The sequence below is a fragment of the Octopus bimaculoides genome, chromosome 5 (assembly GCF_046866305.1).
Source record: "Octopus bimaculoides isolate indiv1 chromosome 5, ASM4686630v1, whole genome shotgun sequence".
Classification (NCBI taxonomy): Eukaryota; Metazoa; Mollusca; class Cephalopoda; order Octopoda; family Octopodidae; genus Octopus; species Octopus bimaculoides.
The window spans coordinates 50561321-50576544 of NC_142932.1; the positions used below are offsets into that span (position 1 = coordinate 50561321).

At 36.1% G+C, this 15224-nt stretch overlaps 1 protein-coding gene across 3 annotated transcripts in view; it reads right to left on the minus strand.

Moving 5' to 3' along the window:
- Nucleotides 1-15224, minus strand: part of LOC106881686 (putative receptor-type tyrosine-protein phosphatase mosPTP-1) — a 305456-nt gene that overhangs the window by 168893 nt on the left and 121339 nt on the right. For all 3 annotated transcript variants that reach the window (XM_089352243.1, XM_089352242.1, XM_089352241.1), the window contains exon 2: nt 8639-8751. In XM_089352243.1, coding sequence (XP_089208369.1) covers nt 8639-8681 — 43 coding nt within the window. In that variant the 5' untranslated portion in view covers nt 8682-8751. The remainder of the gene's footprint in view (nt 1-8638; nt 8752-15224) is intronic.

Sequence of the window (15224 nt, forward strand, 5' to 3'; positions counted from 1 at the left end):
ATATATATATATATATATATCTATATTATATTACAAACAGTAAGCTTAACCCTAACAATTATAATCTCTGTTATAATATTGGTTTCAAATTTTGGCACAAGACCAGCAATTTGAGAGGAGGGAGTAATTTGATTAGATAGACTCCAGTACTCAATTCGTACTCATTTTATCCAACCTAAAAAAAATAAAAGGTGAAGTCGACCTTGGTGGAATTTGAACTCAGAACAAAGTCAGGAGAAATGCCACTAAGCATTTTGCCTGGGATGATAGCAATTCTGCCAGCTCACTGCCTTAATCTCTGTTAGAATATTGGCCAATATCAATGTTGGCTCGTTGGTTGGTTGGTTGATTGACTGCTACAGTCATGCTTCATATGATGTAGAAACAGTGGGGAGAAAGTAAAAGAGATACAGAAAGAGTCAACACAGGAAATGCAGAATGAGTGCAGATACTAGGTTTGGTGGCAGGCAATGAGCAAACAAATTCTCAGCATTACAAAGAAACACACGCACACAAACACACAGAGTAAGATTGGAAGAATCATAGACAAGAGGTGGAAAATGTATGTATACATGGAAGAGAGAGAGAGAGAGTGAGTGAGAGAACACGTGGGTGTATGAACTTCCAAAAATTTTTTTAATCAGTTTGGAGAGTAATTTTGCTTACACTTTTTGAATATCGTTTTATTTAATTCTAAAGTAATAAACATTTTTTTTTTAAAATTAGTATTCATTGCATCAATTTTATTTAAGTATCAAGAAATATGATGAAAGTTAACTATATTGTATGTATGCCATATTTCCTGATATTACTCATGGTAGCTAAAGTTATACTTCCAAAGTTATCCATCACATGATGGGTAATACTTTAGTTCTCCTAATAATAGTCACAACAGTTAGCTTGCAAGCATGAAACAAATATGCACACACACCCACTGAGCGAATGAGTAAGTGAAAAAAGAGAGAGTGCATGTATATGTATGTAGCTGTGTGGTAAGAAGTTTGCTTCCTAACCACATGGTTCTGGATTCAGTCTCACTGTTTGATACCTCAGGCAAGTGACTTCTATTACTGGCCCAGGCCAATCAACACTTTGTGAATGAACTTGAGAGGTGGAAGCTGGAAGATGCTGTGTATGTGCATGGGTATGTGTACACACACACACATTTATTTGTGTGTAAGTATCTGCCCCCCCCCCCCACCGACACCACTTGACAGCCAGTGCTGGTTTGTTTATGCTACATCACCGTAGTTTGGCAGTTCAGCGTTAGCAGGCCTATAAAATAAGTACTGGGGTTGATGCTTTTCAATTAAACCACTTACAAGGTAGTGCCCAGCATGGATGCAGACTAATATCAATATATATATATATATATATACACACACACACACACACACATAGTTTCATGCATTAGCTGCACTAAACTCTCAGTCCTTGAGTTACTTGATTGCTTCTGCTAAATATCTACACACACACACACACACACATATATATATATATACATATATATATACATATATATATATACACATATATATATAGGGTGTGATGTGTAAATTGTCGCCATTTTATATTTTTTATTTCGCGCATGTGTATTGTCTGATTCTGTCATCTACACAGTATAGTAGGGTCAGTTGGGCACCATCTGTGAAAAAAACAGCACCATGATGCAATTCACTCTACCAGAAATTTGGAAATGACATGCTGTAGTGCTTGGTATTCATACCAAAAGCTCCAATATGAGTATTTCAGAGTGTTTGGGTGTCAATCTGAGAACATGTACCGAGAGTGATAAAAATCAAACATCCATTCAACATCATGGTGCTTGGAGCAATCAATTGCAATGGCAATGTTATGCCTCTATTCATCTTCCCACATGGCCTCACAATCAGCATGGAGGCCTACATCAAGTGCCTTGAAGTAGGGTGGCTGCTGGAAGACCCTATATCTGGCGACAGGTCTCTGCACCATGCCACACAAGCAGGAGAACCCAGTCATAGCTGTCAGGCAATTTCTACGACCATACCACCCCTAACATCTGACCACCTAACTCTCCACACTGCAACCCCCTTGATTATTATGTGTAGGGCACAGTTGAGTGAGAGACCAACAAAACTCCTTGTAACACCAAAGATGAACTGAAGGCAAGGATTATGGCAGCATTCACCAACTTAAACAAGGAGACCAACTAGATGAGTTGCAAGAAATTCCGAAGTCATCCGGAGGTTGTGGTTGACGCCAATGGTGATTTTATTGAATAAATTTACTCTTTAGTATTTCAAGATATTTTTATGTAATTTTGGTAAATATATCTGTTCAAATGAGATGTCAGTGTTATTTTCATTATTGTATAATTTAGACAACAGTTTATTCACCCTGTATGTATGTATGTATGTATGTATGTGTATGTATATATATATATATATATATATATAGACACACACACACACACACACATATATATATATATATATATATATAAAAAGCATGCTATTTCTATATTTGCCGTCAACCAATATGGAGTAATTTATACCATGTAAAATCTATACCACATACACTCATGATGTAAAAATTCCAAGTAATAGACAACTCTAAAGAAGAACTAAGAGATTTATTTCAGCTTAGATTAATAGGGCAAAAATGTGAAGAACAAATTCACCAATTATGAAGTCTGTGTTTTCATTGCAGCCATGCAGAAGTATATATAATAGAAACATTTACAAAGCTTTTGTAGCTTTCATCTTTCATTATTTTTCCCCGAAGTGTGGTGGTGTGGATGGTGTAAAATTAGGAAAATAGAATTTATATTTGATTTGAAAATAACAAGTGGAAATATTAAATTCACTGTGTACATGTATTAGTGTGTGTGTGTGTGTGTGTGTGTGTGTGTGTGTGTGTGTGTGTGTGTGTGTGTGTGTGTGTGTGTGTATATATATATATCCATGAGAAAGTATGAGTATTCATTAAATGAGTGTGCATGTGTCTATATGTTTGTGTGTTGAAAGAACCTACAATGAATACACTGCTAACCACCCTTTTCCAACACTTACCCAGTCAATCATATGCACATATGATAAGCAAGGAAGGATACATAAGCATAGAATAGAATCGTTTTTTGTCTTCTACAAACATACTAGAATACAGAATTTACATGTTAACTGCAATGACATTTTAGCAGTTTTCAATTAAAACAAAAACCAGTGTAAATAAAGATTACAAAAAAAATACAAAAAAAAGTCCTCAAAACAACCTTTAATAAACAGATAGGAAAGTGTAAATAAGAGATGAAGTAGAGAATCATTGCACAATAGATCAAATGATATATGGGGGTAATATGGAGCCAGTGTTTATTAATCCACCGCAGAATCCTGAGCCACTACTAGCTAGACCAATTCTTCACGAAACACACTCTGAGTCAATAGTAATAGTGTTACAACTACCCAATAAAGCTTCCTTCCACCTCCTCCTTCTCACAATGACATCTCTCTTAATAGTGTATTTGAATATCTTTAGTCTATATGACTCTCTCTCTCTCTCTCTCTCTCTGTATACACACACACACATCTATATATATGTGTGTGTGTATTGATTGATTGACTGGTTGGTTGATTGATCCATCCATTCTATCTTTCCAGATAGGTGCAAGAGTAAATGGTTGGTTGGATGGATTACAGCTAATAGAATAGACAGTTGAAGAAGACACGAAAAAAATAAGAAAGGTAGGTGGCATGATGGGTCGGTTTTATGTAGGTAGATAGGCAGCACTTTGGAAGCAGAATGTATTAGAGGCATAGAAAATGGTGTATATTTAAAGGGAGAGGAGTAGAGAGAGAGGAGGAGGAGGTGGAGATGCAAAGAATGGGGAAAGAGAGAAGAAGAAAAGGATGTGGTGGAAAATTATGGTTTAGCTAGTTATATTGATTTGTTTCAGTGGGGGTAAAGAGCAGCCATGTAGATAGATGTATACAACAGCAGTAAATATGAAGGATTAGGAAGACGTAAGAGAGCAGACGCCATGTTTAAGTAGATATCAAACAGAAACAAGAGAAAACAAAACAAAACACAACTACCAGATACAATGTCAAGTACACACACAAGAAAATCAAGTACTGATTCCATTCTAATTTGCAAAAGGCATCAGCACTTTTGAGTATTATATAGATTATTGTAACAAAAAAAAAAAAGAGAGAGAGAAAGAAGGAAAGAATTCAGAACAATTCTTGTTTATTTGCTTCCAGAAAGAAGCATGATGATGATAATAATAACTATGGTTTTTGATTTGGCACAAGGCCAGCAGAAGAGGATCAGTCAATTACATCATCTCTTGTACTTTTAGTAGAACTTTATTTCAGCACCATAGTAACTGAATGGTACTGCGAACTCAGAATATAAAGAATGTAGCATTTTTACCACTGTTCTAATGAGTCTGCTAGTAAAATGCCTGAATAATGATAATAAAGCTTTCTATTATAACCTGAAATTTGGGGGGTTGGGTGAGTCAATTACATCATCTCCAGTGTTGAACTGGTACTTATTTTATCGACCTCCAAAGGATGTAAGGCAAAGCTGACCATGGCAGTATTTGAACTCAGAATGTGAAGCTGAAATAAATGCTGCTAAGCATTTTGTCTAGCATGCGAACAATTCTGCTAATTTGCTGCCAAAATAATAATGATGATGATAACTTCATTTATTTGCCACAAGGGTGAAGGATGAGGGGGGGGGGGGCAATACAAAGACAGATATAAAGTGTTGGGGTTTACATATTATGAAATGATAAAAAAAAAACGAAAGAAATTATACATGGTATAGACTGAAAAAGAAGGTACACATGCATAGCATACAAAGGTTTTTTTAAAAAGAAAAAGTGGGAGGGAAGATCATAGAGATGTGGCCCTCCTAATACAGGAAGGCCTCTAGGGATAATCAAGGAACCCCACTGTCCGAGATTTCCCTCAAACCCCAGGAGCAAGGGTCCTCTCCAATTTCTTCTCTCTGACTCACAGGTCTACACTTAGAGAGGTACCATCCACTCTTGCCATTTTAGCAACTTTCACCCACCTTTCAATAAACTCACTTGAGGACAGCACTTCCCTCTCCACTTTCAACTTCCTTTTCAAGTGAGTCAATGAGAGAGCTCTATCAAAGAGGAATGTATCCGTCCTCAGGCCTTACAGCCTTGTCTACCAAACAACCTCTTTTGTCACAGTCACCAAACAAAGGAAAACTGCCTTACCTGCCTGATTGAAAGAGGGCAGTGGTGCGATCATCACTACAGACTTCGCCAACAGAGAGATCTGTCCCAAATGTGACAGCAGCTGTTCAACATAACCCAGCAAGTCAGCAATGTCTGGACACTGAACGAGGGCGTACAGAACGGTTTCGTCACTCTGTGGACACCTTTGACAAGCTCATCTGACAGCACATCTGTGCCTGTAGAGTTTATCTCGAATGGGTAGCACTGCTAGGCCAAGGACATCTGGAAATTATTCATGATAACTCCGAACCGGTAAGTCCTCTGGAACAGACTAGCCAGTTTGTTCTTGTCAGCACCCAGAGTCTCTCCAAGAATACCATCCCACTTCCCTGCCACTAATTCTCTATAGATTTCTAAAGCGGAACATTGACCAATCCCATTGCCCGACTAGTAGAGGATGGGAGCGCTTGACAACATTCTAGGCACCAGGCGCTCAGTCTTGGTTTTTTTCTTCACCCAGGACTGAAGCTCCATCAAGGAGATGAGCTGCAGAAAGACGAGCCTCATAAACGGAACCCACACACACTCACCATCCAGAAATCATTGCAGGTGATATAACCTAAGAGCGTGTCTGTGCATTAGGAGCCACGGCATACCTAATCCGCGACTCAGTGGTTGCTATTAGACTGACTGCCTGCCTGCCTGTCTGTCTGAACACTTCCCTTCCACAAGAATTTAAATAAGAGACACTCCAACCTGGTCAAGCAGTAACCAGGACAAAGCACGACAATCAGGTGGTAAATGATTATGGAGGTGATGTAAGCATTCGCCACCACTGTTTGACCTTTCAGGGACAGCTTCCTCTCAGCCCATTTTTGGATAAGACTGGCCACCCTGTTTGGCTACCTCATCCCAGAAGTTCTTGAACACAGAACTTCAATGAGGTCAATAATTAAAATTATGATTTCTAACACAAGAAATGTTTTTCTAGAACAATTTGTGATGCAGGGATGACAGTTAATTAAAGCAACCTATTATTTGACTGGGTTGGTTTAATTGTAAGAGTATTTCTAGCATTGATACAAAACCATTGGACTAGTTATTTTTACCAAAAAGGTTTTTTGAAAATGTTGTGGAGGAAAGAAATATGCTCAATGCATAATTTCTATTCATGGAAGACCCAATCCACTATGGAAGCCAACTGATACTGCAGAAATGCAAGCTTTTGTAACTACTGGAATCCTGATATAAAGTATGGTGATCCATATACCTCCAGCATTATGTCTAACTATAGTTATTTGATATATTGTTTATGGTGGTACCTCTGCCACCAAAGGACTATGACCATTTGAAATTTCAGGCTGACATCACATCTCAGTTATGTGAGGGCTTTCCTTCCAGAAAGCACAGAACTGGGAGAAAAGCAAAATTAACTGAGGTGGGTGTCAGAGAAAATATTGACTTCCATTAAGTGGAAAAAATGAATGGAAGGAAAAAAGTTTGCAGACTGTGTTCACTGCAAAAAAGAAAAACTGCGAAAGGATATCAGGTTGAGACCTCATATATGTGTTCGTTTTGCAAAGTACCCTTGTGTAAAGGTTTCATGATAGAAATATGACATAACTATATTTTGTTGTTTGATAGTAATACTGTCATATATTCCTTTCAATCTATTACAAATAATGTGAAAGTGAGAAATACATATTAATTTTCAGTATGTTACACACCTGTATTCACTTTTGCCTCACCTGTTAATGAGTTGTTTTTTTGTTTTGTTTTTTTTTTAGATGCATTCTGTTATGTAATTGTATTCATTAAATTGTATAAGAGTACATAGCCAATGGTATATTGACTAGAATGAGTTTTGTACAATGAAAATGTTTGAATGAAACAGAGACAGAATAAAATCTTGTACCGATTATACCTGTCGTCGTCGTCGTCGTTTAACGTCCGCTTTCCATACTAGCATGGGTTGGACGATTTGACTGAGGACTGGTGAAACCAGATGGCTACACCAGGCTCCAATCTGATTTGGCAGAGTTTCTACAGCTGGATGCCCTTCCTAACGCCAACCACTCAGAGAATGTAGTGGGTGCTTTTACGTGTCACCCGCACGAAGGCCAGTCAGGCGGTACTGGCAACGGCCACGCTCAAAATGGTGCATTTCATGTGCCACCTGCACAATTCAAATTAATGTATCTTATCTTGAAAAGTAGCAAAATTGTTGGCAGTTGACAAACTCATACAGGTAAGATGCATTAAAAATGTCAATTTTATTGTTTATCCATTATGTTATTGCTTTTACACGTGTTCATTAAATTTTCCTGCCCATAAAAGTCAAATTTAATCAGCAAGATCAGTTAAAATTACGTAGTTATAATCCACTGATATATAAGCACCCACTGACAAAATTTCAAATCTGTATGTAAAAAATTAACAAAGTTACAAGCAAATATTGTTGACAAAATTTCAAATCTGTATGTAAAAAATCAACAAAGTTACAAGCAAATATTGTTGACACCCCTCTTGAACCTGAATAATTCAAAATAATGTGAACAAATTAGCATTACATTTGACAGATTAATCTGAACACTAAAGAGTAAAAAAAGTTGGTTTCCACATTCTTTCAGAGTATATTCTTCAAAACCTTTCTTTCCAGGATTTACAAACAAGGCAACCAAGTAGTAGTTGATAAATATCAGGATGTATCCATTCGGACAAGCCTGAATACTATATTTGGGAAATACAATTGCTTTGACATTGCTTGCCAAATCAGCTTGGATCTGTGAAAAGCCCAGTTACCATACATCACCATGTGGGATCCAGATAGGAGTCTTAGTGGCAGGGAGTCAACACACATGGTTGCACACATACACTATAGATTATTTCAAAAATAAAAATGAAGTAAAAGAGGTTTAAATTTTATGCAAGAGCTTTTTGATATCTATAACTCTGCACAAAAAATATATTGCCTGTTTAAATGCTAAAGGGTTAATAATGAAGTCATTTTTAATAAACCACTCAGATTTGTTAATTATTTTGAAATTAAATGGAAGTATATTCCATAAAAAATATAGTCACAAAATATTTAAGAGTCTGACTCATTTGTTGCAAGACCTCAGGGTCTATGATCCAATGTCTCAATATCTTATCTATATCAGCCATTTAATCTTTTGTTAGCTAAGGGAGATGGGGGGAAAATTCATAGAGTTTTAACCCTTAGCAAGTCAGGGACTTCTGGGGTTTGCATGATTACTGACAGTTTGAAGTGTGTGAGCTTAGTAATTAGTGGGGAAATAAGAGCAGGTAGTTAACTGTAGAGAAATGTAGAAGTTGAGAGTAAGAAAAGGGAAGAAGGAAAGGGAAGGTACACAGCCAAGAATTTTAGGGGAAAGCAGTAGGTACTTATAGAAGTATGTAATAGAAATGGAAATAGCTTACCTTTAGATTCTACGAAGGGCAAAAGCAAAAGTAAAAACAGCATTATTCACATGTAACCCAAGGGAAAACAAACAGCCCCAGATTCGCAGAAATGTTCTGCTCTTCACTGTAATCTGAAATTAAATAAAACAGATATAAGAAATTTTGTTTTTTTACAAAGTTTGTCTTTTTATTGTAAAGTCAACAGAGAATGTTTTTAATTTTCAAATATGTATAACTGAGTTTACAAAGATAACATCATCCCTAGTGGATCAATAGACTTAGTTGATAGTTTTGATTCTTTTGTCTGATATAGTCAGGGCTGGGTTTGGGTGATTGTAATGACAGCTAGAGAATCAAAGAGACGGAAGAAGTTTAGGGATTTGTTTCACCCTTGATAACAAAGGTTTTTTTTAACTCTTTATGTGAAAGGTAGACAGTAGTCAAGTGTGACATGATGTAGTAGTGAGATGACAGTGGCTGTGGAAGATCTGTAGACGCTGGAGAAAAAGTTAGTGAATATAACCTTTTAGCTGTATCATGATAACCTCTATATATGGTAGATTCAGTGAACTTTAAGCATTGTTTCTTAATTGGTGAAATTTCAAAATTTCAAAAAATCCCTCACGATTAAAAAAAGCAATTGCAACATCAAATGCACTTCTGGGGTTCAATCACTTTGTTGGGTAGTCAACTATTTATATTCTCACTCATTGTTACCACAACCAAAAACTTGAAATAATCAGTTAAATACTATATAAAAGCACACAACATTGTCATCTGGCAACTGATGTACTTGATGCACATTAAACACCAGATGACATCATAAATATTTATGACCTACCACTGCCACAACCACTACCATCATCATCAACATTTTACATCATTATCAAGAGTATCAAGCCCATCAATCAGTATGTAATGTTTATAGAGCTATCCATTAGGTAATTATTTAAATAATTACAAATTAATTAAAGGATAATGAAGCTGATTATTAAACATTAAGAACAGAGGAATGATTACCAAAGAAACATCTTGTTTGTGAACTTGAAGTGAGCCTGCCAAGCCATTGTAATAAAAGATGTACTACTTTGAAGATTCCACCTTCACAGAGGATAAATCAACATAGCAGGATCCATCTACATATTTAAAGACACACCTAAAAGAAAGGTTCATCTCAGCACTGCGAACTAGTGAAACACTTGTTAATCTTACTGCTTAGACTGGTAAACTGTACATATTCAATACACCGATTGCTGATAGCACTTTATCTTGTAATTCCAAAATCCAAAATTTTTTCAGATGAATGAAGCATTATTCTTTAAGTCTACTGTTATGTCACTAATTCATGAGTTTTGTATCTCCAATAAAGGTTTAACCCTTTAGCATTTAAACCAGCCATATCAGGCCCAAACACTCTACTTCTTTTGTATTCAAACTGGCTAGATCCAGTCTTTCACACCTATCCTACAATGCTGTTCTAAAAATAAACCATTACATCATTGAAGTCTCAAAGTTACGAGAATAAATAACCATTACTATAGACAAAATAATCTGAATGCTAAAAGGTTAAGGAAAAGACCTAGCTGATGGAAGGTTAGAAAGCAGTGAACTTGATCTTTTCTATTTATCCAAGATTTGGGTGCTATTTCTAGCTAACCAAGCAGTTACTCTTTAAATTTTACCAACTGATATCACACTGTAGAGAATATGTTTGTTTTTACATGTTTTTTTTTTTTATACTAGCATAAGTTAAATGAATGTGTTACTGAGAAAGTGTTTTTTCTACAGCTGAGTGCCCATCCTGATGCTAACCTTTGGTTTTTCAAGAAAAGGATCTCTTATTCCACACAGCTTCAAAGGCATGAAGTAAATAGATGATTTATTGACAGAAGTGCCAACAGCAACATCACTTGAATGTCATAACTTTGACAGAAGTGAGTGCACATGTAAACAAAAACATAAGAAACTTGTCATGTACATGCATGACAGGTTTCTTTTCAGTTTCCACCTACCAAATCCACTCACAAGGCTTCAAATGGCCAAGCACTATAATAAAATAAACCTAACTTGTTAAATTATTTAGTTGTTACAATCTTGTGAATGCTAACATGTTATTAAAAAAAAAGAAAGTAAATGATTTCATCCAAGTTATCTCACTATCTATTTCAAAAGGTTTTTTTTTTTCTTTTTTTCACTGACAAAATAGCACCGGTTACAAGATACAAGCCACTAACTCTTTAGTCATTACATCAAAACCCTACTAATACAGTCCCTGATATTTGAAAACTTCTTTGAATTTGAACCATTTAAAAAATTATTCTCTTACATCGTTGCCGGTGCCCCTGAACTGGCTCTTGTGTGGGGTTGTTGTGGGATTTTTGAGCGGGATCGTTGCTGGTGCCCCTGGGCTGGCTCTTGTGCGGGTGACACATGAGGTTTCTCGAGCGAGATGAGCGGGCCTTTGCCAGTACCGCCTGACTGGCCTTCGTACGGGTGACACGTAAAAGCACCCACTACACTCTCTGAGTGGTTGGCTTTAGGAAGGGCATCCAGCTGTAGAAACACTGCCAAATTAGATTGGAGCCTGGTGTAGCCATCTGGTTTCACCAGTCCTCAGTCAAATCGTCCAACCCATGCTAGCATGGAAAGCGGACGTTAAATGACGACGACAATACGTACAGACATATATATATATATATATATATATATATATATATATATATATATATATATATATATATATATATACCGCCTGACTGGCCTTTGTAGGGTTTTCGAGCGAGATCGTTGCCAGTGCCCCTGGACTGGCTCTTGTGCGGGTGGCACATAAAAGACACCATTTCGAGCGTGGCCGTTTTCGTGCGGGTGACACGTAAAAGCACCCACTACACTCTCTGAGTAGTTGGCGTTAGGAAGGGCATCCAGCTGTAGAAACTCTGCCAAATTAGATTGGAGCCTGGTGTTGCCATCCGGTTTCACCAGTCCTCAGTCAAATCATCCAACCCATGCTAGCATGGAAGGCGGATGTTAAACGATGATGATGATGATTCAACTTGTTTTTTTCTTTTGTTGTTGAAAAGCCATAATAATAATGATAATAATAATAAATGCCCTGATGCAATACTAGGCAGTGGCTCCCAATTGATTGGAAGTGTTAACATGTTTTTGTCTTGGTATAAAAGATGGACTACAGCAAATATTCTGCTCAATACCAGAGATTTGTGTATCTCTGATCATGAGCAGGTGTAGTTGAGGGGAGCATCACAGCCATGTCTTGAGAGGGATTCTTTTGGGATTGAATAGTTCACCCCTGGAAACATGGGTGTTTCATCAACCATAACTCTTATTCAGGGACCTTTTGAGAGAGATGGGTTACTCAACCTGAGGAAAATTCTAATTAACCTGTATTTTTTTCTTCTTTAAATGTCACTAACTCCATTTTTCCCTAGTGTTTACTTGCACACATGCAGTTATGATGCATGTGACTGGTGTACCCTTATCAAATAGGTAATTATGACAGGTATATTTGTATATTTGGGCTTCTTATATTAGTACCCCAGTGTCACTTTGATAGTGTGTGCAGCTCTCTAACTCAATAATAATAATGCTTCCTACAATAGGCACCTGAAACTTTAGGAGGGGGCTAGTCAATTACATTGATCCTAATTCTTGACTAGTTCTTATTTTATCTAAACCTAAAATGATGAAAGGCAAAGTCAACCATGACAGAATTTGAACTCAGAACATAAAGCGGACCAAATGCCACTAAAGATTTCTGTCTTGTGTGTTGCTGATTCTGCCAGCTTCCCACCTTAATATATATATATATATATATATATATATATATATATATATATATATATATATATATATATATATATATATATATATATATATATATATATGATTATAATGATGATGATGATGCCAGATAATTTTTAGTGTCTCTGTCCATCATAATTGATATTCTCTGTTGTTTTTGGCACAGGAAGTGTAACTTATAACTGAAGCTTAATGTGAATTGTTAATAGTGTAGTGGTAAAAAGATTTTAGTGTTGAATTGCTAATTAGAAGCACATATCATATTAGATAAGGTCAGTGATGAAGGCCAGTACTAAGTTGTCTCATTAGCTAATTATTTACCTCCTCAGTAAATTGCTTAGTGTTTTTATATTGGGATTGGGCATGTGTACATGTGAGTGTGTGTATACATACATACATACATATATATTGGTTGAAGCCACATGCTGTTACTTCAGTTTCATGTTTATATGATCATTCAAGCGGCTACATTTGCAGCCGTCTGAATCATCATGTAAATATAAGGCCTAACAGCATATGGCTTCAGCCAAATAAATATAATTATAATTTACACTATGTATCGGGTACACTTTAATCTTACTCATTATAAAAATGTGTGTGTGTATGAGGGTATGAGTTTATGTGTGTATGTTACTGCATTTAGTAGCACTTAATTTTAAAATTGATTAAATATACATGCCAAATATATTTTTAATAAAATATTTTGGTCACATGAGTATGTTTGTGAGTGCTTGCACACCCATATAGATATTTTGTTCTTGTGTGTTATGGCTTATTTCAATCTTTGTCAGTTCCAAACCAAAGAGCTATGTTTTGCTAATTAATTCATTTTCTTTTTTTAATTATATATATATATATATATAAAGAGAGAGAGAGAGAGAAAAAGAGAGAAAGAGAGAGAGAGCCAGTTAGACAAATTCATGTGGTTGAGAGTGAACTTGTCAACCGCACAGACATGCTTTGGGTCTTGAGCACCTGATAGAGCCATAGTGCTGTCATGGATGTAGCATGCTTTGGGTAGCTTAACCCTTTAAGCATTTAAATCAGCCATATCCGGCCCAAATATTCTACCGGTTTTATGCTCAAACTGGTCAGGTCTGGCTTCTCACAACAACCCTACAATATCATTGTAAAAATTGACAGTTACCTCATTAAAATCTCAAAGATACAGAATACAGCATGACTAATTCAAAACAATGTGAATAGATAACCATTATATTTGACAAATAATGTGAATGCTAAAAGGTTAAACTGGTTTATCCGGGTCTGATCATAATCATAAGTCATAGCACAGCTGATTTCTTTAAGCATGGAAAAGAGAAAAATAAGGAAAGGAGAGATAGAGAACAAACAATCCCAGTACAGGACTGGTGCTTTATCATCTACCACCACCACCACCATCAAGGGATTACAGATTAAGTAGACCTCAGTGGTATTTGAACTAAGAGCGCTGAGAATTGAAATGAATACTGTAAAGCAGTTTGTCTGACATTCTAAGGACTCTACCAATTCATGCACATATGCATGCGTGCGTACATGTATGCATGCACACGCGTACACACACATTGATTTAAGTGATTGCCGCCCTGTCTTACAATGCTGTTGTGTCCTTCTGTTAAATGTAAGGAATAATTATCATATTCCAGTGTGAACATTGTTTCAGGCATTTCCCTGTTGTACTGCTCAAACATATGGAAAATATACAACACAATCAAAGTTACATGGACAGAATGCACCAGAAGAAAAGACATTTTTGTCACTTCTCTTTTTTTAATTTATTTTTATTTTATTTATTATTTTTTATTTATTATTTTTATTTCATCATTGCTGTTGAAGCTATTGATTTGATAAACAGGCAAGACAGCACATTAGCAGAAAGAAAGACAAGGGGGTTGGTTGGTTGAAGGTAAATGTTGGAGGAAGAAGCAGGAGATAGAGAGGAGAAGCAAAAGACTAACATGTTTACCATTTCTCTTGCTGATGTAAGAGAATAAGGAGGAAAAAAAAAATACAAAAAAACAAAGAAACAAGAACAACAATAGTGTTTCTTCCAGCATATTGCAGTTGTCTTCTTTCTTTGGTGCTGTATACTATTAAGAATTATTTCTGGCAATATAATAATAACAATAATAATAATAATAATAATAATAATAATAATAGAATTATTATAACAACAACAACAAATTATCAGAAATAACAGAAGGCATTGCTGCTAGAACGTGACTGAATGCTCTTACTGTGCCACCCGCCTTCTTGTGGAACATCACGAATGTTCCATCATATGCTGAAGCCAAAGATTGAAGCCAAGAATATTGTAAACAGAGGTGTTTACAGTCGAAGGATTGTAAACAAGGATGGAGGTGATGGCAGTGAAACAAAACACCAATCTATGTGAGAGCAGCAGGAAGGGAGATGAGGTGGAGTCCAATAGTTTACTATTGGTGCTATGTAGCTGACTTTTTTTTAAAATGATTTATTTATTTCATTTATTCTTCATTTTATTCACTATGCAAACAAAACCCAAGTCAAAAGAAGAGAAACTTTCGTATAATGCTTGTGGTACAATAAATATTCTTAATCTGTTTCATCTAGGTAATAACTGAGAGAAAAGAGACTCAAGCAACCATCAAAACAAAGTAAAACCAATTTCTAAAGTACTTTTAGTTACTTTTACCTACTAATAATTCATATACTTGTTCCTATTACAGATCAAAAGCTAAGAAGAAACAGGCATTATACAATGATTATGATGACGATACCAGAGTCTTCCAATACCTACACA